This window comes from Betta splendens, chromosome 4 (genome assembly GCF_900634795.4).
Source record: "Betta splendens chromosome 4, fBetSpl5.4, whole genome shotgun sequence".
Classification (NCBI taxonomy): Eukaryota; Metazoa; Chordata; class Actinopteri; order Anabantiformes; family Osphronemidae; genus Betta; species Betta splendens.
In genome coordinates this window covers 9,001,063-9,026,676 of record NC_040884.2, presented here as the reverse complement: position 1 = coordinate 9,026,676, position 25,614 = coordinate 9,001,063, and the positions used below count along the sequence as shown (strand labels likewise).

The 25,614-nt window shown below is 43.7% G+C and overlaps 1 protein-coding gene across 4 annotated transcripts; it reads right to left on the bottom strand.

Moving 5' to 3' along the window:
• Positions 1 to 11,105: 11,105 nt before the first annotated feature.
• Positions 11,106 to 25,482, bottom strand: xxylt1 (xyloside xylosyltransferase 1). Of its 4 annotated transcripts, XM_041070669.2 has the most exons (7): positions 25,091 to 25,482; positions 24,845 to 24,920; positions 24,443 to 24,559; positions 23,940 to 24,355; positions 19,941 to 20,088; positions 16,872 to 17,004; positions 11,106 to 11,816 (listed from the first exon to the last, which is right to left on the bottom strand). In XM_041070669.2, exons 3-7 carry the CDS (start codon positions 24,474 to 24,476, stop codon positions 11,420 to 11,422), a joined length of 1,128 nt encoding a protein of 375 aa, XP_040926603.1. In that variant the 5' UTR covers positions 24,477 to 24,559; positions 24,845 to 24,920; positions 25,091 to 25,482; the 3' UTR covers positions 11,106 to 11,419. The 4 variants fall into 4 exon arrangements, with proteins under 4 accessions (XP_040926603.1, XP_029005075.1, XP_029005076.1 ...); XM_029149242.3 differs by having other exon boundaries at positions 23,940 to 24,559; positions 25,091 to 25,479; XM_029149243.3 differs by lacking the exons at positions 24,845 to 24,920; positions 25,091 to 25,482 and adding an exon at positions 24,643 to 24,800 and having other exon boundaries at positions 23,940 to 24,559.
• Positions 25,483 to 25,614: the final 132 nt, after the last annotated feature.

Sequence of the window (25,614 nt, the reverse complement as noted above, 5' to 3'; positions counted from 1 at the left end):
ATAATGAGGCAGCTTCATTCAAAATGCAAAGCGTGATCGAATATAAGCTGTGAGAAAGGGGCCGAATATGAGACGATGAGTGATAAAAAGGGAGTAGGGCAGAGGGAGGTTGCTGTAGACAGTGATGGAAGCCTGGAGTTGTGAATGTAGGTCATCAATTCAGAAATGTATGTCAGTGTGCTGGGGATGAGGGACGCAACTTCAGAGAGCGGTGAGTGAGAGGTGGATGGAAGCTCAGACAAACAGTCAGGAGACCATCAGACGGGAGACGAGAGGTTTGATCGGCAGAATAAATGTTCAAGGGGACGGAAGGGAGTCGGAGACACAATGAAATCCAAATAAGAGGAGGGTGGGAAATATTTTATGGCTGATCTCTTTATTTATGATGATCTTTGGCCCAGGATCATTCAGGCGTCAAAGGATGCAGCCATGAAATAAACAGTCCTGTGGCTGATGTTCAGAAGCAGACACACAAATCAGTCCCACAGTGAATATTGTGTTGAATGTACTTCATTTGTTTTGGTGTGTAGATGAATCCTCAGTAGCAGAGTAACCTGCCACTTTCTTACCCGCCTTTAAAAGGAGAATCCAAGCTATGATTTGTTGTGTAGTTTTGTTTAGTTCTGCATGTTGTGTGTTGTTGCTGTTGCTTTTCAGCCTGACACCGTTTGTGGCACAAGGTGCTTTGCTCACACAAGCCCTTTATGACCTGTTAAAACAAGCAGTGCTGATGCTGATGTTCTTGGACACCGTGTTACAGTGCATGTGTGTGAATGCAAATAGGTTGTTCCCTGTCAATAACAACGCTCCTCTCAGAGTCCAGCAGCGCCTCCTACAGCAGCAGACACAACCTCTCATCACTCACACTGAACACATCACTCTTTGTTATTGGATTGTTATAAAGCATTCAGTCTCGTTTGTACTAAATCATTTTCATTTTAGTGGTGTTTTAACATCGTTAAACCAGCGGGTTGTATTATTATTTGATGGAGGACTGCCAGTATTTGTCTCTGCTGGATAAATGTTTGCCTGGTCACTTCACACAAACACTGCTTGTTGTTGCAGCGACCTTGGCGCTGCCACTGCCCACTTTAAAGGTTTCAAACTGCTACACTTTTGAAAGATGACAACATAATTTGTTTATTCTTGACTTATAGTTGCCCTGAATTGATGATTCTAGTGCCAATAGTATTAGTTTATTAACGTTCATTATCTTTATTATCTTTATTATGTTTATTATCATTATCAATAACTATTTAACCTTAATCTGCTGCTCTATTAAGCATCTACCATGTACAGTAAGGCAACCTCTGCCCCGAGAACATGACGATTAAGACTAAGTTGGGAAAATTTGAACTATGGAACGTTTTTTCTAAGGTTTGAACCTTAGAAACAAGCATTGTAGCCCAGCAACCTAGATGATCATTCAGTCAGCCAATTATCTGAGCGACGTTCTGTCTTATTCTAGCAGAACGCGCATCATTTAGAGAAGAGCAGAAGTGATGCCTGCTCACAGCTAACGAACATTCGGACCACACTCACAGACTGAGTACAGATGCCAGATGACAAACACGCAGCTGTAAACAGCGAGTCCTGTTGTCCTGTGATAGCAAAGTCTGCAGCTCAAACCCCAGAGCTGGCACGAGCTGGAATGAGAGCAGCTGCTGGCATCAAACTGGCATCGATAAATCAAACTTCCCCCGCGGTGATGGACATAAATAATGAGCCATCACCGAAGTTATGCAACTCTGTTAACTGGAAGCTCTGCAACATCAGTTTAGGATTCCAGGTAGAGCCAAATACCATCACCCTATTAACTGCAGCCTGAATCAGCATTGGCGTGTGTGTGTGTGTGTGTGTGTGTGTGTGTGTGTGTGTGTGTGTGTGTGTGTGTGTGTGTGTGTGTGTGTGTGTGTGCGTGTGTGTGTGCGTGTGTGTGTGTGTGTGTGTGTGTTTGTACTGCATGCATGCATTGCACCAGGTCTGCTGAGCTGTGTTATCGTGCCATAGCCTTCATGGCATCCCTACTGTATGTGTAGCAGCTGTAGCAAGGCAGAGCTGCCGTGCTGGTGTCACAGCAGATATAAGTGGGGGCTCCAGGCTGTGGCTGAGCGACCGGTGCCGGGGCCCAACTGGCAGCTTCTCTCTGGCAGACGGAGGAGGTGGCACTGCCGTGGGGGTGGGACGGGCCCGGTTAGCTGTCCCTCCCTGTGATTACTGCTAGCTGTTTACGCATCACAGAGCAAGGACCTCTAATAAAGGTGACCCGACCATCGGTCTGAACATCAGCTAACGCCCGTCACATAATAACGACAGTCTGCGCCAGACGTCTACGAGCTCGGCACCGGCCAATCCGTGCTGAAAGAGAACCGCACTGTCCCATAGTAAGTCAGATTTAGACGTAATGAAGCTTCTGCAAATGAAGAAATGTTTTCATAGAAGCAGCAATTAGATTGTTAATGCTAAAATCATTTTCTGAGGATATCACACTCATCGACATTTTACCACCTTCTGGTGTCACCAAATGTTTATTGTGATTGTGAATTAGTTGTCGTTATCTTTACAGAGCAAAACTGATTGATTTTCTCCAGATATGACCACCTTGAACTGACAGGTCAAACCAGTGGCAATGACCTGCAGCCATTTTCACCCAGTGATGTCGAGGGAGCGGAACGTGACTGTTTGTTTTGGCTTTTTTCCAGTCTGCACGTGCACGTCAGGATCCATTTGGGCACCTTTATAACAGACACACACACACACACACACACACACACACACACAGAGCTTGGGTGTGCAGGATACGGTCTGAAGGTCTCCAGTGTCAAAGCATCTTACAGTCAAGCTTCTTTAGGTACACAGGACTTGTTCTGTGCTTTTTGCAAATAGAAACAGTCAGTGAGTAACAAATGGTTTATTACTCAATGGCTGCTGGTGATTTAAATTTAATCAAAGCTTTTATTGTGATATGGAACAAAATATTCCCCAAACAGAATGTACCATTCATAAACTACTGTAGCTGAGTGTTTAAAGCAGTGTCAGTATTGTGTCTGGCACCTCACCGCTTTCCAAAGCAGCCGAGGGAGCGGTGTAATTTTCATTAGTCATTCCTCCTTTCACACTGTGAGGAAAATACATAAACAGAGCGGGACAGAGCGCTGCTAGAACAGTGGAAGCACCTGTTTGTTGTGTGGGCTCAGAATTTGGGTCAAAGTCACCACTTGTCGCCATCATCAGCAGCCCCTCACCTGCCAGGAGACATTCATTTGTGCTGTTGCCTCCATCCGCGGGTGTGAATGAGTTGTGCACACGAGGACTCGCCGCTGTGTGCGTCTGCACCAGCTCGTCCCAGCCACACAACAATTCAGCCGCTCAACAGCTCACCCGCTGACACGTCCCCCCTCCCTCGCCCATTTCCCCCTGCATCATTCACAGCTCTGATGTCACTCGTGCCCTTTCCCTTTCATATCCATAGATGCCTTCTTCCCTCACAAAGGGCAAGTGTTTCGCAAAATTAAAAAGCGGCTGTGAGAGAGCGACAAACCATCTTGAGAGACTAACATGACCTACATTATTGTGTAACCCCTGCCCCAAGACAGAAAAGGGGAAATGTGTTTCAGAGTCATATATATATGCATAAGGTAAAGAGTTACTCCAATAATAATGATAATCCAGAAGGATGGGAACAATGTCCAGACCAGGCAAAGTTATTGAGGGAAATTAGATTTTGCCCAGGCAATTAAAGCTGAACAAATGATACAATACAGGTAATGGGAGAGCAGTACAAAAGCTGGCATGGAATGTTTACTACTGTTTTATTTACGGCCTATTGCTTCTTTTGCTTTTTTTAAATACAAAACTATAAAACACTGTGCACAAAACGTGAACGACTTAGCAGCTAAGCGAGTCGCAGCCTTGTGCCAAAAGCAGAGAGGACTGTGTTTAGACTCATCGCAGTGAGATTTCCTGGTCAGCAGCGTATTATTGAGGTCAATGGCTATGACTCATATTCTGCGAGGCCAGTCACATAAGACAGATGGAGAGAAACGCTGTCTTTTTTTTTGTTGTGTTTCACAAATGTCTGATGCTGCTGTGTAACATTCATCTCCAGCTGGAGCAGCGGTTGCTTTTAAATCATGACCAGACTCAGATTTCTCATCAAGGATAATTTGGCTTTGTCTCATGGATGTGTAGTTAAGACGCAGTCAGTTAAGTAGTGGCTGCATTACTCCTCGCATATTTCTTGTGTATATGTATTTCAGACATTTCTGGGATGCAACCTGTTTGAATCTGCTCTCTGTGCTTCATTCCACACAGGCTGCCCTGTCAACCCATCACTAACACAGCTTCATCTTCCACGCTGACGTGCCGTATATATAGCATGTAAGGATCTCGACATGAATAGCATTGCCCCCGGTCAGTGATGTCAGTCTGGAAACAGCATGTGCACCGGTGAAGAAAGCATTGATTATTGACTTCTCTGTCATAAATGCCAGTGAGTCACCACGGCTCGTTTGGCAGAGACGGGGGATGTGGATGCTGGCCATCTGGGCCAAGGAATGAGGACAGAGATGTGGACACAGACTGCCTGCAGGGCATGCAGTCATTTGGCGGTGGCTTATAATAAGGTTCCCAACAATAGAGACTCGGTTTGTTGAGAAGTTACAGTCTGCTTGTTGCCATGACAATGCTTGAAGTTTGTGCCAAGCATCTAGTCCAGGCAATGATAATTGAATAATGGGTTGATTAATATTCACGGCTCTTCTAAAACGCATACAAAGCTCTCTATTGTAGCATCAGTACAGTAGACCTTAATGCATAAAATGAAGCTAAATCAATTCTCAACACTATATTCTTCATTTTTAGATGCTACACACTCATGTACAGTAGAATGTATTGAACTCATCAACAGAAGCATCAGGGGATTTATAGGCACTCTTTATAGCTCACTCTTCAGTCCATCACATGGTTTCCACCAAATCTTCCAAATCTTTATTAGTGTAAACACTTGCATGTTGCCGTCTCTAGTATGATGTTGGAACTATGCTTTGTCCCCCTTCACTAAAATAGCCCAGTGCTTGTTCTTTGTCATTCCATTCCATTTTTACACCATATAAGAACATTATTATTCATTTTACTGGTAGCCTTTAGTCTTTGTGCCTGCGCTTCTCCACATAGAAACGAGGTCAAACTTCATCTACATAACAGTACTTTGTGAACTTGTGGGCGTTCACTGCCTGTATGCTTATTGAACTGCACTGAAACACAGGGTCAAAAGACTTTAAGGCCTTAAATATTATTTCATATTGTATTAATATCATTTGATTCTTTAGTGGCTTAATACGCTAAATACCGTCCCCGCCGACTTAACGATTTTCCCGCGCGAGGTCTCATCTACATGTGACCCCAGTCTGTACACCCTCACACCAGCAGGTCCTCCGTGCCCATTAATCATAGCTTCTGGCCTGTTGCATGTACTGTAGCACACTGACCTACTTATGTGGTGCCGCTGTATGTGTATTATATCTTGCCAGACACACAGACAGCGGAATGGACAGGATACTATACTATATTAGTCCCTCAATGTCACATCTCACAACCTTTGAACCTTTGCCTCTGCTTTTTCTCTCAGTTTTCTCTCTGTCTTGTTAGTGTATATTTGCAGGAGCATATGGCTCTAATATGTGTGTGTGTGTGTGTGTGTGTGTGTGTGTGTGTGTTTGTGTGTGTGTGATGGTCCTGGCTCCATTTGTTATGAATAAAAAAGATGGTAAATCTCAGTATTATTAAAAGTTGTTTATGGAGGCATTACTGCCTTTAAACATCATATTGCTATGGCCAATACACACACACGCACATGCGCACATGCACACACACACACACACACACACACACACACACACACACACACACACACACACACACACACACACACACACACACACACACACACACACACACACAGTCTCCTTTGGCCAGCACTTCCTACAAACTCACATAAATGCCATCTTATGATGTCGCCAGAAGGGATCTCTGTGGCCTCAATAAGCATCAGACGTCATCTTGACAACAAACACCACAAAATGGGGTCAGCGTTTATGTCTCGTCAGGTAACTGCTACGTACAGCACTGAAAACTCAGAGGAATACATTTATGTGCAGTGAGAGATTATAAGAATAGTGCTGAAATATCTAAAGCTAAAGTTCAGTTTCAAAACCAAACCAAGCAGTGGATTGAGCTGGACCATCGCTGACTAACTAGCCACTAACTGTACACATTAGCAAACGACTTTCATTAACAAAGCTCTGTGTATCTGTGTATCTGCAGCTATGAGCCACTGACAGTGTGGCAGGTAATACCAGCACAGAGCGCTGTCTCAACTAATAGTGTAGAAACCAGTAGTCTCAGCGGATGATTAATTCAGAGAAACACATTAATTCAAGAATTCAGACTTCAAAAATAAGACACAAAATTGAGCGAACGCCAACGCACTTGAAAGATCAATTAACCTCAGCTCATCTTGGTAATATTTTGCCACCTGATTTTCCATGAGACTGTTCGGCTGAATACGAGATTGCACATTAACGCGGACTCTTCTTCCCGCAGACTTTGAAGTAGGGCGACACAGAGACCTTGTTTCTGCTGGATGGAGCCATATGTGGGTCAGCCTCGCTGGCGCTCGGTCTCCATCGGCCGAAGAGGCATTGTGAGTCCATATCTTGTGAATTAGTGGCTTTAATATGTCTGCGTGAACCTCTTGAGACAGCCTGTTCATATATCTCCCGGTGTTCCCATTGTGAGACGGGTGGCGCCCTGTGGATTGTGACGCACCTCCCAAATCCATCCTCTGTATCGAGCCCATGTCGTATAGTTCATGTCGCCTCGAATGAATAACATCTGAACACAGATTCATATTAGAAATAGGTTTACACTATATGTCTGAAGAGTTGTTGTGCCACCTGTTGTTGTGCTTTAATAGTACTTTACTGTAGATATGAAATAGTAAATATGTTTGATAGTGTCCAATGTTTGTTTGAGATTTGAAATCTGGATCTTCTGTGTCACATTATTTTTGTCTGGCTTTTAATTATTCCTGATCAGCTCTTGGTTTTATCTTATTCCACTTCTGCAGTCCACCTTAAACACAATGCCATTTTTAAACATGCTAATAGAAATTGATGAAATACTAACCTAATGAAGCAGAAATTATGCTGACAGTCAGTGACCCAATTTCTTGCTGTTCCCGATGCTTCATCTGCTAGTGATTCACAAAATGACCCTCTGTGCTCGTCGTCATATTTTTGCCACTTGTTTATAAGTTGCAGCTGTTCTGACACGGAGAGGTGGAAAACTGAGCAGTGTCTAAAGGACACAGATGGCGGCGCATGTTGGTGCATGTGAGGTTATGTCTCCCCAGTATAAGGCATATGCAAAAGCACACTGTCTGACGATAGGAGAACCAAAAACATGGACAGAAAAGCTCAGATGCTGTCCTATACTGACGGCACCCACTGCACTGCTCAATACAGCAAATTGTGTTTCGCTCCAAAAATATTTTCAAAGTCCCTTCAGCCAACTTTCACTTTGTGAACCTTTGAAGACACGTGATCCACAGACAGACGACAGCTCTGTCTGCAGGCACATTCATTGTTTTTCAAAGCCGATGCTCACCTTGGCCTCAGCCAGTGTTGGACGACTACTGAGCAGCACAGAAACAAACGTTCAGCAGCATTTGAGGGAGACTCTTGAATAAAACCCTTTGATGCATATTATTGACAGTGAAAAGGTGAGTCACAGGGAGTGGTAAAAGACGGTGCTGTGTGTCACAGCACAGGGGGCGGATCGTGGCCTAACATAGCACATGAAATGTTTTATTGTGCTACTATGATGTTGGTGTGTTTTACGACAGAATAAACAGGTAGATGGTGGAAATATTCCAAATACTGTAAACAAGATAATTAGCAGTGCAATGGGCACAGTCCTGGGTACCTTTGTATGATTTAACCATAACATGAAATTTGCTGTATACTGTACTGTCTCAAACTTTGCAGTGAAGGAGGTTTGAAAAAATGGAAAAGCCTGTGAGGGGTGGATTATCAGAGACAAAGGGGAAGGTATAGACTGGACCCTAGGCTTTGGCTGTTTCTCCTGCTTCTATACTTTATGTACTAGAATATAGACATTGACTACTCTGATATGAATATGACTTAAACACCTGAATAGAAACAGAATAAATGGCTCCATGCAGGCTGCAGTGGAGGCTATAATGACTGATGAACCATGAAGTCCTGCTTTGTGCTTTGGTAGCATGTCATTCTCTTGACCCTTATCAAATACACAACACTTCAGGAAATAAGCAATTTCATAGAATTTAGTCTTTCAGGTTTCGTAGTACTACATTTTGGCAAACCAAAAAATGTTTTGAGTACAAATATTTCACAATTTCCCTGTCAAAGTTATTCCGGGAGAGAGTAAGAAGGAAGGAAATAGAGCACGGAGCAAAAATAACTAAGATATGAGTCATGTGTACAGATGGACGGAGGCCACTATGTTCTGTTGGTCAGACTGTACCATATCTGGGGAACTCAGATATGTAGGAGAGGTTGGAGGAGCACTCACTGACACTAGATCATTTTGTACAGTGGGTATCTGTGCAATATAAATCCTGGGTGGACATACTGTATTTACATGTACTGTCACAGTTTGCTGCTGGTCCTGTCTCCTTTCAGAGTAAGAAAAATTTTATGATACAAATTTGACATGGATGGAATGATTAGATCGACTGTGAGCAAAGTCTGTTTAGAGATGGCGCATGGATCCAACGTACCACAGAAGAGGCAGAAACGTTCCTCCAATCGTATGCAGTACATGATAAATAAGACTTTGTCCCTCGCCGTTTTGGATGTCACATAATTAATCCTTAGGAAAAACAACATCAACTAGTATTACGGAGACTGATGTGTTAACGCATCATTGGGCAGGATAAGAACCTAAGAGAGTCTAAAAGATGAAGACTGCTTTTATATCCAGGTGTGTGTTTTCATGTCAGCACATTCAAAGAGCTGCCTGTGCCAATTATGTGACAGAAATGGGTCACGTCTCGCTGGTGGCAGACAAACACCAGCAGCCGGGTGTTTGTGTAACGACAAATGTGACGGCGCTTCATTAACATACATTGATTTTAACGCCTCCTTCAAAGCCACTGCTGACTCAAAGCATCCTCTTTGTCATGAGGACAGGAGTGGTGGCCCTCCGGCCCACGCAGGCGCCTAAACTAAAGCATCGTCTCTCATGTGACCCGTTTAATAACTGAAACCACATCACAGGACATTTGGTGTGTGTGCACTTTTACTGGCATAAAACAACAGAGGAAACAATCGTAAGGTGGATTTGGGACGTGCAGAGGTGAGAAACTAACAAACCTCTGAACAAAACGTACTGGATGTTTCTGCCTGAGACACAAACAATGCATAAACTTCAAACAGCCCTTTAAAATTTTCACATTCAACTTACAGTTAGTTACCGTGTTTAGACCACAGCATCTCTGGAGGTGGTTTCTATTTTTACATTCCAAGGTTTTACTCAGTTTATAGAATATGAGCAGTTTTGCTTGGTTTCTTACAACTGCCCATAAGCTGTTAGCTTTTACTCATAATATCCAAACCAGAGGATTTGTAGCTGCATCCAAGCCTGGTGGATGTGAAGCCCAGCATCATCTGGTTGTTGCTGATGCAGATTAAAAGATGTGCCAACCTTTCTGCATTAGCTACATTAGATCATTTAATATCTGCAGTAAAAGTAAAGAAAATCTTTTATATTTCAGCTCATCAGTCGACATGAACAGAGGACTGTGATTGATTAAGAGCAAATAACACAAACCAACAAATGCCAGCACTGAAAAGAGCAGTTATCCAGTATTTATTCTGATTCAATTGTTGTTTTTCTTGTTAACAACGTGCTTTGGAGCCATGAGGCTGGAGCCTTCTGTTCAGAAGCAGGCAGAAAAGGTATTGATCAGCAGGCTGCTTATTGATTTGGAGTGCGTCTTCACTGGACTTTCTTGGCCTGCACTGATGGAGCAGCTGCTTCATTTTCACCGTCTGCCTAAGCGTGCATCACCTCAGACCATTATCTGGCTGATGAATATTGAGTGCTGATGCGTCTGTTAAAACTCTCAGTCATGCAGGTCATATAATTCTGCGGGTAAAAGGTGAAATGGCTGCCTCTGTTTATTTGCCTTTCATTTTCAGTTCGGACTGACTGATCCAGGTGCAATTCATTTATCTCCTGCTCAAACAAGACGCAGTTATCATTATCACGACTGTTTGTCAGTGGATCAGTATCTGCTGTTCCTCCATCCACCTTGAATAAGGTAGTTGCTTGACCCTGTGATGACATGTGTGATGCTCCCAAGCCAAATGGAGCTCAGCTAATGTGCTCATTGACTCTCAACACCCATTAAAGACATGCTGAGAATTATTAGAACCTTTTTTCTTGTAACATCATGTAACTCTCTATCTGCATGACCCAGCTGAGGGTAACGCCTAAAACTCTCCATCTCAGCCTCAGTCAGTCAGAACTAAAGAAGCCTGGTGGATGTGAAGCCCAGCATCATCTGGTTCCTTCGATTGAACTGCATTGAATTGAGCCTCGACATTTCTGAACGCGAGTGTTAGTTCGGTGAACACGGCAAGGAAGCTGAAAAGTGGGTCAGTGTCTGCAACCATACTCCTGACAGCATCACTTCTCCACAAATGTGTGTTTGTGTGTTGTGGGTCTGCTCTCAACTAAACTGCAAACGCACAAGCAGTGTCATCATTGTTCAACATCACCTCCCGCACTTCAGACTCTTTCTTTTTTTTCGTCCTCTTTTCCGAATCTGCTACAAGATGTGTTTGAAAGCAATTGTGGCAGTGTGTTGTGCACAGCACCCACCAGACGATGGAAAGCGAGTACACTGAACGCCTCCTTTTATGATGGTGGGCAGTAAATGGCACCAGACCTGCAGTGTTGTAGGAAGATAAGGTGACACAGGGTGAGCTGCTGCGAAGCACAATGAGCAGAGAAAGGGGGTCAGGAACAGGGTAGCACGTTCATGTTTGCTGATCTTAGTTTGCTGGACTCTTTATTGCAGTGATTTCTTTTAATTTTATTATCAATTAATGCTTTGCTTGATTGATTGCATTGGAATTACTATTTCTACAAGATGATTTCTACTGCAATGTTGTTTGTATGACTATAGATTATTTTCAAGACCAATACATTTATCAAAATATAACCATGATTGGGCATCTTATGAATATTTAAATTACCATCACCTCAACCTTAAGTTATTGGAGTCCCTTGTTCACAGTTGTGACTGCATATACAGTGGTCAAAGGGGAAACAGTGATAAACTCTAGAAAGTGTTGTTGGGTTCAGCCTAGTCGTCTGGTATTGGGGAGTTACAGTTCCCATGGTAGATGTAGACGGGTCCGTCGCAGCGATAATAGAGCTGGAACACGTCTCCGTACCCGTGGTCCCTCCACCAGGTGCACAGCTGCCTGTTCCAGCCACAGGCCAAGGAATGAAAGAGGTCAGGGTGCTCCATGCCAATCATGGTAAAGAAGTCCTGGTCACCCAGGTGGCCCCTGAAGCGGTACTGGTCGGCCAGTTTGGCCACGTTGCTGGGTTCCAACAGCTGGTTGTAGAGCACGGAGGCCCTCATTGCTGCCAGGTCCAGTAACATCACGCCACTGTTGAACCCCGGGAGGCCGTCGGGAGAGGGCTCACCCACTCTGGTCTTAGGGTTTTCCTTACGATACTGCCAGAAGGTGTGTCTGCAGAGAGGAGGAGAGAGGTGACGTCAGTCAAGCTCCATCAATTGCAAAGCGTTTTTTGGTTGGTTGGCTGGTGAGAAGTTTATCATATTATCTGTGGGACATTGACACACATTACAGAATACTATAGACATCTATAGTATATATATGTCTATAGAGCAAGAGCAAAATTAGTTTTAAACTACTCATAGATACAAGACAATGTCTGTCTGTAACATCCAGGTGAACTGTAATGCATTTCCAATGTTTGCCTGTGTGAAACCCAATAATACGTTTCTACTCTGGCACCGAGTGCTTATCTCTCTGCTCGGGGCCGAGTGAGGAACAGCTCTATTTCAGTCATTTGCTGAACAAACACCACGGCGGCCAAAAACAGGAGCGCACGCAGTCCAGGAGTGTCGGAGCATGTGGCTGCCAGCGCCGCACCCTGATCTGCTCCAGCACCCACTGCAAGCGGCTAAAGGACATGCAGAGCTGCAGCCAGCAAATACTGTTTGACTGACCAGCATTTATTCCTAGACCACGGCAGCAGCGTATGCTTTTTGTGCAAGGAACAGTGCAAAGAACGTGTATTCTTTTAAGTACACCCAGATAAAACCCATGTAGGACAAATAAACAGAGGACAGAGAGGCCTACACCGTGCACATGCAGTATAAGCCCCCCCCCACACACACACACTTTTATAGAGCTTCTGCGATGTGGGAGGACTATTTTTATTTTGAACATGTGCACATTCACTAAGTGGTGACATGATATTAGTACTGACCTACATATTAAACAGCAGTGGCGTGGCCCTGGTGAAACACACTGGGTCTACGTGCCCCCAGACACTCTGAGGTGAATTGTAGTTAGTACCTATAGTATGGTGTCATTTAAAATGTTCCATATTCTGCTGTTTTGGCTACGCAGACATTTACTTGATTGTGTTTAGGTGATGATATAAGATCCGCACCGTAATATTTCAATTCCCTGCACTTGATCCCTGAATCAAGTGCTTATGTTTCTTAGTCTTGGGAAGTGGTGAGTTTCGCGTGATAAATCAAGAAGGCAGATCTGCTCTAGGACTTGATAATTTGCTGTTCCATGGCACAAGAACACTTAAATCAAACCATTAAAACCAGACTTATACCTGGACTGTGGGGCTGATACCCACTCCTAAGTGTGGTGCCCAGGTTCACACCTTTGTTCTCTGACCTTTCAAGTCAAGTGTCTCTCACTGTAACCTGTGAATGAATGGAAAACCTCAACAGGCAGCAGGGACACTGCCATCTCATCCAAATGTGTGCACCGCTTTGTCCAGAAGCGCAAACAAGCCGCTCCGTGTAATCGCCCTGGCTCTGCTACTAAATGTGTGATGCTTTTTAGCACCGAGTAGTTTGGCAACTTGTGAATAACGTCACGAAAGAAAAATTAAGAAAGTTCCGACAGTGACGGAAATGAGACAAATTAAGCGGAAAAGCTCCGGTGCCGCTGCAGGTGTATGAATCAGGAAATGTAGCAGGTTAACACAAATCCAACCGCTGAAAAACCTTATGCTGCAGCTCAGACCATAAAACAATAAGACACATGAGCAAAAGTTTAAGAAAAAAAATCACTTTCAACTATTGATTCCATCTTAGAGCAATAAGTGGGAATTAATTACACACATTACACAATAGAGTCTACACAAAGTCTAAGCAGAGTGACTTGCTTCTGGCTAATGTTTCCCATTGTGTTTTTGTGGCATTGACTGTCACACTTATGTAAGTGGGTTATGTCTCCTGGGTTTTTAAACATTACAAATGCAGCTGCAGGAAAACACGGGGCCTTTTTTTTCCAGCAATGAACCTTTCAGTAGCAGGATGTGCTCTAAATGTGCGACTGGTGGGAGGATGCGTTCCCCTGCATAATGGTCTGTCCATTAGCACCAAAACAGAGTGGGAGCAGAGAGCCCTCTCCACTCCACACAGGAACAACACTCCAGTGGAGAGGATGCGCACAATGTCCCACTAATACCAAGATTTAGAATTTAAATCTTACAAAGTCCATGGGCCACTGGGTAACGTCTAACAAGGCGGCTACAAAGGGGGCTGCCCCCCCTCCCGCTGCAAATACAAGAAGCCTTTACACGTTATGTCGCTAGGGAATTTCTGGCTGAGTACTCTATTACAAATCCAATACAGCAGCAGTTTTTAAGTTGAAGCTGTCAGACTGTGTTTATGCTGAGTCACATGCATTCTATTAGGAGCTGCTTCTAATCTTTAGGCCACCATGTTTAAACTGAATAAGGGTGCAGAACATTAGAACCTTTTGACATAAGACACAACACCACACACTGTGGCTCCAATAATAATAAATCATATGACCTTTCAAACTCTGAACCCAGGTCTCACAAAGAGACAGTGACAATTTGTATAAAGGGTTTGTGACCTTCTCTTAATTTTAACCAGTGGAGCAGGAACAAAATGGAGCAGGGGATTTCCAGAGTGAGTACAGCAGTGGCAGAGGAGAGCTGCACCTCGGTTTAGGTACTGTATGATGGTGCCAACAGGACTTTGTCAGGAAAAGCCCCGCTGCTAAATCTGTTTGTGTGGAGATCTAATGTCACCAGCATTTAAAGGCAGACATGTAACATGCTGACCCATTTATGTAGACAACATTTTTTCAAAAGAAAAAAAAAGACTTTTTTCAAAAATGGACACCTGGGGACAAAACATGGCAGTCACTGTATTATGTTTGATAGTGGCAAGGTTCGTTTTTGAGTAGCAGAAGTATCTTTAAGCTGCAAAACGACCTAAAACGCAGATACTTATAAGGTTACTTACTAAAACCATTAAACGCAGTGGCACACAAGAAACTTTTTAATCACCTATCATGTTCTGATGTATTGAGTCAGTCTTCAAACACCCTGGAGGAAGCCACCTGTCTGTGTTTATCCCAGTAAGCAGCTGCAACACGGAACCGTCCACCTGCCCCCCCCCCCCCCCCCCCCCCACACACACACACACACACACACACAGTGACGTCCTGTTTTGATTCTGTGCCTCGGTGGAAAAGAGTGAAGTGTTTGTTTTACCGTCTTGGAGGAGGATGGAAAGAATCGGACGAGGAACAAAGAACTTACAAGTCCCCTGATATCATATGCACACACAGACCCTGACATGCACACACGCTGGATAAGTGTGTGTGTCTATCTCTGATTAAATGCTGCTGAAGTGTCTCTTAACCAGATCAGGTGTCAGCATGGTGAGAACAAACAGCCTGGTACAGTAGGAGGCAGGAGGATTATTTGGAAATTAGATATGTAGCAGTTCCCGAGACGTCTTATCAACCACTGTCCTGTGTGATAAGATGACAGTTAGTTTGTGTCGGTACCAATCCTTTCCACTGACGTAATACGATGCCTGATTAAGGACGTCTGCGTTGGCGTTAGCAGCTCTCTAAACAGTTTAGCAATTTTACCTTTCCCTGAAGGGGTAGTCATGATTCAAGTAAGGGCTGAAACAATAGAAAGCCAGACAGTTACTGTCAGACAGTCTGACAGTAACTAGCAGTCATTTATGCAAACACTTTCACAGGAACCATGTGTCCAGTGAGTGGAGAAGGTGAAGCTTTGCTTCTTTTAAACTGTCTGGGGCAGGAGTCAGAAAGAGGAGAGCGTTCTTACACCCTGCACGCACCATGTTTTAGGCCAGACTTATGCAGGAAACACAGACAGCACCATTGTATATGATTCAACAACATGACTGTTGTCCTGGTTTCGGTTTGAGAGAATCACAGATTGTTTATTTCATCCACCCAGGCAGAGAAACAGGAGATGCAGTGCATCTGATCACAGGATGAAGACAAAACGTCTCCTAATCAGAGTCGTGTATTTGCTTACGTCTAACTCATTTGGCAAAACATCCCATGATGAAATCAAAACTTGCAGCAGTTAAAAGCATGAGACAGATTGTTCTGACACCGTTGCTTAGAAACAGGTCTACCTCCGGCATCACCTCACTGTTTTTACGGCTCCCAACTTAAGCATAATGTCAGAGTCAGTACAATATCTAATTTGCTCATGTATGAATGTGTAGCAGTAGTAACAGTCCCAGTACAGCTGGGCTTCGTAAGGATGATGTGCTGTAATTGGTTAAATGATGAGCACTGTGGAAAAACCCCCACATCAGCACAGCTGTGCGATTTTGGCTGTGGGTTCTGTGTGTGTGTCTACCTCCAATCAAACACACACGCCAGCTGATGGGGACTTTAGAACTATCATGGATGAAATGATGTTGGAATATTAGAGCATTGTGATTTTTACCTTTATGTTTTAACCTGACTAGTCGTGACAAAAATGTTCAGACGTTCCAGGCATTTTGAGTTGCAGCACGAAGCTGGCATTTCACAAAAGCGACATTTCACTAATCGTAAAAATGCTGGATTGACAATCATCACATGGACTAGCAGAAAGGACAATGTTTCTGTTAAATGTTGCGCTGCATTAGCTGTCAGCTGAAAATGACAGACTGGTCTCATTGTCACTGCTCTCAGGTTCTTGTGAGTCTGCGGGAAAGACTTCGAATGTACTTTCTCACTTTGAAACTGTGAGAGAAAATAGCTGAATGTGGAAGTGAGACTCAAACACCAGACACCATCTTGGGTCAACAAGAATCAGATATAAATAACATGTAACTGCGAAACGTTGTGTCTGAACTCCCTTCCTCAATGTATCAGTGAGCATTCATTATTGATTACTGAGATCATTAGAAAATCAATGTCACATAGGCTTAAACCCTGAGACCAAACATTACCCCCCCCCAAAAAAAAAATAAGAACAACACAGCCAGGAAAGAATTCACTTTTGCATTCTTGGGCATTAATGTGAACTCATAAATTCATAGTACTGGAAAACAATGAGAAGAATAATTTTAAAAGTTAATTACCCAGCTTGTATTTCCTATTTACATATAGTAGGCCCAGGAGCAGAACTATTTTATAAAGTGAGGCATTACAGTCCATAATTTACTGCAAACATATATGATATCAACATGTGTCACGTCATAACCGTCGAGACGTGTGCACACTTCATACCTGTAGACTGGCTGCATCTCTCTGGTGATGCCAATCACTGCTCCTGGTGGAAACCGGTCAAATTCTTGGAAAAGGTCCCTGATGTTGGTCCTGTACTTCAGGTCCAGGTCAAGCTGCACTATACGCGTAAGACCTAAAACCACAACAGCATCAGTACTGTTAGAAATCATTGCTGGTGAAGTGACACTGGTGTATTTGACTGCTACTACAAAGCCACTCTCAGTGAAACCCCATTTTAAAACGAAGCAAACAACTTACTAGATACTAGGAAAAGAACGAGCTGCACTGGTCTATTGAGTGAAAGCATTAACTATGAGCGTGAAAGCTTAAGGAATAATGAAAAGCAGGTCCTAAATTTATATAATGATCCCAGGAAATGTGCTTCAGAGTGAACTGTGTTGATATGCGCTTGTCGATTTTCCATTACAGATAATGAAACTGGAAGCATATGAGCTCCTGTGTTCCTTGTAGCATAGGGTATGTCAGTTTCTTACTATATATTTACTTGCAAGTAGTAACTGTATGAAGTTTTCATTTTGGACCATGAGAAAGAAGCAGGTCACATAATAACCTTTGTTTTGGAGCAGCAAATTGCTTGAGCTGGGCCTCAACAGTGCCACTGAAATGCACAATAATACAGGATGGGACTATGGGATGATACAGGCAAGACTAGAAGCACATGTTCAAATATGCTGTTGAAACAAGTGGCAGAAAAAGAAGACTCAGCGATACAACAGGGACATGTTTTCCGTGCTCTCCAAACAAGGAAGCCGCCAACACAAAGGCCTCCTGAACTGTGCCAACAGAGAGGTGGACGGAGGTTTGGACTAACGGGGCTTAACGTGTGAGAGGGGAGCAGGAAGAGGGTCTTAATCTGTTACAACAGTGATGCGATGGGTTGGATGTGGAATCAGTGACTCAACACAAAGTCCTGTGAAGTGTACATATGCCGTAATTGTAGGCTTCCCTTCACAGAGACATCTGACTGTTTGAGCTCACGATACAGACAAGGCTCATTAATGACCACGTCACCACAAACAGGCCGACTGTAGAATGGACCATGTATGACTTCTATGGCACACATTTATTCTGATAACTCCCTCGTTATATATGATGTGTGTTCACATTTAAAATACCAGCAATTGAACAAAATCGATAGGAAGACGCGAGATGAGCGCTGACCGTTTCTTATCACAGGGAAATGTCATCAGGGGGACTGAGAGCTCGCCCAAGTCTCCTACGAGCAGAATGTCTCTACTTGGCCACAGCGACAGAACAACAGACACTCTTATCCAACATCCCATTTTAGTCATTAAAATAAAAATGGGTCAACCTCATTAGACCTTAATATGGGCTCTGATGTGGGCACTTAGAGGCTATTAGTAAAGGTCTTTTTCTGCTTTCAAGACCAATTGGAAAATGCCCACTGGAGATCACTAAGGTCGTTTTCTTCCTCATGCATCTATTGCAAAGATGCGCTTATGCTGAGGTATTACGTACTTTGGGTATCACGTTTTGCTGTATGATAGGTACATATGTGAAAGCTCAGGCCGACTGTGCAGTTGCATTAGACTACTCTAATCTCACTGAGTGAAGATAGAAACATGGCTCAAAACAAAGTAAGCTACAGAGCAGTACTGGAAAAAAAAACTGCAATATTGCTTCAAACACTGCAATTAGATTATTTTCCAGAACTGCTGAGCACCAACTGTTACTAGAAGCAGTAGCACCTGTACCCTGGGTGGAAAATAAAGGTTGAGGTTGTTGAAGGAACTCAAGTCCCTGCATGTCGTGACCTCCAGAGGGGGAATAAATCACGGAACACTCCCCCACTAACTACTATTAATTACAGGTTTCCATTATGCCATTACAGCTCCTGTCCTCCAAGGGCTGATGGTGTCTTTGATGGCCACCGAATTAAACAGACACCATCAAAATGATGCTGCAGCAGCTAGTTTATGGCCTGATTAATAAGTGATGTATGCATATTAAACTATTTTTACAATACTTAAATATTTTTTGCAAAGTCTGTTAAATTAGGTTTTGTGGACATCATACATACAAAAATAGTAATTAATGGCGGTTTAATTTGTCACCTCACACTCTAATTACCCATTTCCTGCAAACACTTGCTGAGAGCACATGTTCCCCTTCACACATTTGACGAGTTCAAATTTCCGTTCCCATCGCTATTTTTGAATGCCGTCTTTGTTTTTACAGTCGTTAATCACAAATGAGGTTTTCTGTTTACCTGAGAACTGGTCAAAACAAAGACAGGAGCTCCACATATCCACCACAGGCGCCGCTCCTCTCTCCGGGTTTAGCATTATGCCCTTTCCAGATGAAAGCCTTCTTTAAATAGACCACTTGGTGTGTGTATCGTGTGGACACAAACGTGTGGCACATGTAGCTGATCAATGCCCACTTTGAGGACGCAACGTGAGCAGACGGACATAAAACACACCCTAAGCCACTTTTGCGAAGGGTGGAAAATTTAGTCCCAACAGCTCGATGACACATCAGTTCAAATGGAACGAGAGCCCAGTTCAGAGCGTTAGCATGAATATACCATAATGAACAACAACTACACCCTCTGTTTTTGATGTTATTGATTTAAAACGTGGTCAGAGAGTACAACAAATCTTCAATGGGGTGGTTCCCCCCACCTCCCGTATAACAGACGCTTAGCTCCAACCATCGATTCAAAGCTCTGAGTCTGAGGGTTCATTTGTGGAGTGATGATCCATGCTGCACACCCACTAAAATGAATCACAACAACAGAGGAGACTGCCGACATGGGTCAGCACCGACGCAGGGGGCAGTTCGGTGGGCAGCAGCACCAAAACCACATCCTGTCCTCCTCACTCCACACGTGTCCTTTAGAGACCCGGCCATATATCAGTCAGAGCAGAGATTTGTCTTCTAATCTAATGCATCATTTTCATAAACAGGTCACAACCTCAAAGGAAATTTGATGAAATAAATACTTTCCAATAAAGATTTGGGTGCATCTTTAAGCGCTGCAATCTAAATCTGTAGTCAGAAGAACTGACAAACAGTGTTTCCTACCTTCAGGCATGATGTGATGCATCGCTACAGACAGGAAGAAGATGGCGTCGCTGTAGTAGGCCCCAGAGCCGGCGCTGAAGTGCTTCTGCATGGCCTCCACTATAGGAAACAGCTTCTGTGTGAGAGCCGCCACGTCGTGAAACAACACCTGCGGGAAGATCAACACAGGGGGAATGAAGTCGGTGCGACAACGTGGCTTCTTCAACGTTCAGAGCCCGAAACTAGCTCAGCTTTACAGGTTTCAGCTGAAGCGAGTCCCTCTGCGAAAACATTAATAGTTTCTCTCATCTCTTAAGTAGATGACACAGGACCCTTTCATCATTGTGATGCAGAATTACGATCCCCACTGCAGCTGTGCCACGATGTTTGGCCTGTTTCTATTTTTGCTCGTTTTACTTGTTTGCATCTACTGTAGGAAGAGCAACTGAGGCAACCTGATTCAATGACAAAGTGTAAATTACACCCAGGTAGCACGAGTCCTTGCTGCCGCTCTGACAAATGTTCAGCTCCTGCATCCTCACAAAATGGAATGGGGCGTCTGGTACTGTGTACTACATACACAACAGGAATATTTTCTTGTACCACATTGCGATGCCGTGTTTAAAGGCTTGCAACATGGTGTTCTTCAATCCATATTTTATGTCTCCATTTGCTTCTGCAGTCACAAACAGTAGACACGTCTGCAGTTTAATGGAAGACAACAGTGATATCAGCAGGAGAAATGGCTGAATGTGTTCATTAGGAGCAAGTTATTTATTTTCCCTGTACTCTAGAGAAAATATGGCTGCTGTATTATAAATCAGACCCATGTGCCGCCTTGAAGGGCAGACATAATTTAATGACACCCCACAGATTAAGGTAAGCCCCGGGTGGTTAGTGGAAATCACTGCTGTCCTAAAGGGTGTGGGTAATGTGATGAAATGGCACATAAATCTCTGCCGCGTGGGAAAGAAACATTTCAAAATGCTCTGAATAATTCTCACCCATTGGGACATTTAAGTGACAAACACGAAATTTCTTAACCCATAATGTCAAGCTATGACTTTGTGTTCACAGTTTCACGTGTCTCATGTGAATCACAGCCTATTTGAACATAAGTGAAACCAAGGGGGACTGCAAAATTATAATCAAATGAACATTTAATATTTTGGGAACAGTATGTTATTAAGCCATACTTGACAACAATTGAACTACAGTATTGAGCTGTTTTAAGCACAGGGATGGGATTTGTTGTGTGGCGGAGCAGGAGTAGGACATTATGTTATTTCATCACAGTTAAAAAGCAGCTTCCTCCACAGACTTCTGGACAGGCAGCTTTTTTATCGAACAAGGATAAATTCTGCTCTGCACTCTTGGTACTCGTACTTTTGGCATTCGGTGAATTTGGCCAAGTTATATTAATAGCTCCCCAAAAAAATAGCTGCACAAAGTGGAGTTGAGAGACTGGACATGTTTGGCAGTTGTTGACACAGTGCTGATTTTTATGTATGGAAGCCAGCGCTGAGCAAAATGTCCTTTTTTAACAGAGGTGTGAACAGAGGCTAAGAAGGAAATACTTTTAAAACACAGTGGAAAAATATAAACTCGGACGTGTACGTTTCAGTAACGATGCACAGTATAAGAACGTTATGTGGTAGAGGTGAAAGGGACACTAACAACCCAACGCAGCCGAGGCTGTAGCAGCAGAGAAACGCAGATCTTTGTCCTGCGTGTTGATGCGCGTTCCCCTTCCCCCAGTGTCACCGCTCTGGGACGTGGATGGCCACGCCCACTTTCATTCACCAGACGGACATGAAAGAGGAAATAACGAAATAAACAGCTGGTTAACTTTGTAGGAACATGGCTGTAGCTCTGCAATGACTTTGTGGTACAGGTAAAGGAGTAATAACGAAATAAACGGAATATAAAACGGAAACGCTTTCAAGCGTTTTCTGTTCACCCAAACTAGATGGGTGTACTGTCATCTTTTCAGTAATTTTTAGCATTTGCATGTTGTTGTATATGAATAACGAAATTACGTTGGACAAAACTGTGAAGAGTTCCGTGTCTACATGAAAGCGGGCAGAACAACGTCCGTCTATGACTCACTGCCGAAAGCGGCTGGTGAAACATGGCTGTAGCTCTGCAATGACTTATTATGTGGTACTGGTGAAAGGGGAAATAACGAAATAAATGGAATATAAAACCGAAACGCTTTCAAGCGTTTTTTTGGTTTATAATATATTTTTAATTGCACATTTGTTAAAACTAGATGGGTGAGCGGTGTACTGTCGTCTTTTCTGCAATTTTTAGTAACGTTACAGTGAAATAATGTGTGAACTTTATTTAGTTTTTTTGTAAATAAGCAAAGCAGCAAAACTGTTTTATTGTCTTGTTAATGTTTTTTATTGCTTCCTTCGGTGAGACCGCAACAATGACACTCGTCCTTTCACGTTGTAAATCCAAGCACATAGCGGTGGAACATTGTAGCAGTGGATGTCACTCATAGACTCATAGGAACATGAGTAGGAACCCTGCTCCGCCTTGCAGGCAGCAGCAGGGTCAGCAAGCCCATGCGTCCAACCCCACAGAGTGCGTCGGTGATGGCCCTCTTTACGTAACAAAAGCGGCTCTTGGCAGGGTGCCAGCTGGAGCGTGGCGGACAAGTGAACACCCAGCCGTAGTTAGGGGTATATGTAAAGGTGTACGTCCCTTAGTAGTTCTAGTGTTAAGAAGACCTTCACTAAGCAGTGAAGACATTTACCCTTCGTCATTTAAACCTTAACCATTCACACCTCCACAGACCATATGTGCACTCTCAAACTAGGTTTTAAAGTGGGAACTATATCACAACACAGTGCCTAATTCTTTTTCAGGCATTAGCCATGGAGTTCACACTGCTAAAGAGCCCAGTATGTTGTGTGAAAGATGGTCAGCAGCCTTTGGGCAGCGTGTCTCAGCAGGCACTTTGTGGTGAATGTTAAGTGGGTTGTTGAATTTACTGCTCTTGTGAAGTAACTGAGGCTAGAATTCTTGCATAACTGCTGTCTTGCCGTCACGTTCCCTTAAGATGAATAATTGAAAGGAGGATGCACGGACAGGGACGTGGACATGCTGAAGCACACTCACTTGGGCCCTGGAGAGTTCCAATCCCATCTGTGACTTTGCTACAGCTTCTCCCTCTCTGTCTGCGCACCAGGAGACACTGAGTAGACAGTTGCTATACTCACACAAGTGGCTGCAGGAGTTTATTCTATGATTCATTATCTCAGCCCGCGGCTGAATGGAGGTGCCATGAGATTGAAAAGGTCACTAGGTCCACGTTTCAGGCAGAGTCTGTGCTGGTGGACTGTTTGATATAGATTTTAAACGGGACAGAATTGTGTGAGAGTTGCGAGAACCTGCTGCCTAGGGCAGTGTGAACTAACTAGAGCCTCACTGAGCACTGATGCTTTGTCAGTTCATGCTTATCATAGTTATATCAGCATGAGTGCACAGATGCAGCAGTATCAAAAGAAACAAAATACCACAGCACAGGCAGCTGAAGCTGATTTGTTAGAACTATGGAGAACACTTACACTGTCCTTTAAGACTGAACAACAGACAGATGACAGATGAGAGAACGTTCCTGCAGTATTCCTGATAATTAGTGGTTAGTTAAATGGTTTAGGAAGGGTTTGTTAAAGTTTATGACCTTTTACTCTGTTAGGAACACTGGAGCAGTGAAATGGTGCGGGACACTTCATGATACAGACAGGGCATAATCCTGCCTTTTGGCAGGAAGAACACAGTGTGTGTGTGTGTGGGGGGGGTGTCCCCATGAATCAGCTTCACAAGCCAACACTGCCACCATGTGTTCCAACTTTACAGCATCCACAGCCTATGCTTTATTAAATACTGCAACATGAAACAATCTTTCATCTTTTTCATGTACAAAACCCATAATTCTATGCATAAAAGGGCAATTTCACTAAAATTAACCTTTCACGATACAGTGGTGATGATGTAATTATTGCTTACCTCATACTTGAAGGTTGCATCAATTAGAAAGTCCCGCAGCATCCTTTCCCCGAGTTCTTTGCTGGCCTGGTCACTCACGAAATGAAGGACCAACACCTCTCCTTCCAAAAAGTGTGCGTGCCTCACCATAGACAACATGGCCACCTTGAACTTATCCTGCAGGCTTCGGCTCCTGTCCACCTTCGTGAACATCATGAGTGCATGGTAGCGCTGGTCAGCAGTCCCACGGTCCCCTGTCCTGGAGCCAGGACTATGGCTTTCTCCACCTGCGTCTCGCTCCCCCCCCCCCTGCTCCTCGGTGTCGGCGGTCTGTGAGACTCTGGTGTCCAGCGTCAGGTCTGCATCGTTCCTGTTGGCGTTGTGGCCGGCCTGACTCTGCTTGATCCTCTTGGTGGTGCTGGAGAAGTTTTGCCTCTCTGAGCCAAAGTAGTAGAAAGCTACAACAGCAAGTGCTGCAGCCAGGAGAAGCACAAATTGATAGGATCGGAACGTACTGATCCTACCCATGATTCTGACTAGCCCTCTCAGGACGCCCATATCTTCCTGTTTGCATCAGGACGGTGGTGAGAAAGGGAACACATTCACCATTTTTGTCCTACAAGTTCATAGTTAACGCTTTTCTGAAAGAGACAGAATACGCATGATTAGTTTTTGTACGGACACTGAAATGACTGATGGAAAAATCGAATCATGCAGGAATTACTTTATTTTTCGTTGGGGAATTTCCACATCACATCGCAGAATAATTAGTGATTATTGCGGAAGCTTCCTCCACCACGTGCACGAAGTATCTTCCTACATTTTGCGCCAACGTTGCGCACAACACACTCGACTACAGCTGCTTTAAACCTCCATCACAGCAAAGCGCTGATTACATAAATAAGTGGTTTATCCGGTTGACCCACCTGCCTCATGTCGTGCTCCTCTGCAGCCCCATGCTGACAGGTTGTTCGGGACTGCACAGCCCTGATCACTGGAGCCCTGGTTTTGAAGGACAGTGAGCGAAAGTTATGCTAATACTATCACATTGACAACCACTCTATAATATTAATATCTTCCGTAATAAACGCAACATAAAGCTTCTGTCACGCCAGCGAAGATGCTATTTAGCAAGCAACAACTCTGCAGCTAGAGGCGATTTGTTTATTTACCCGCCAATGCTGTGCTCGTTCAATTCAAGCGGAAGTGCCCTGTTTGTTTAGTGAACGTGCATATCGTCGTCGACTCAAAACTACCACTACCACGTGCATGCCTTTTTGTTTTCAAGAGGAAAATGTGCAGCTGAAACCCGTTGCATTAACTCACACTTAGCATCAACCTAGCAACACAATCCAGTGACTGAACATTAACCACGCCCACCGACGGCCAGCCGTATTCCGAGCAATGCTGCATTCATGTCTTGTCGGAAACAATGGAACGTAAGAAATACTTTGGGGTTTGTTTCCATTCCCTTTATTATATATAAGTAAATTAAAGTAACATATAAGTGAAAGAACGACTCTACGGCTTCTGTGGAGTGTGCAATTCTATACCCTGATACTTGTGTATGCAGATATACGCATGGACACTTTTGCATAACCACTAATTGCACTAGAACGTAATTCATTACACTATCAATTCAATAATTACTATATAATTATAATTTACTATAATTTAATATAACTATAACCTTTTT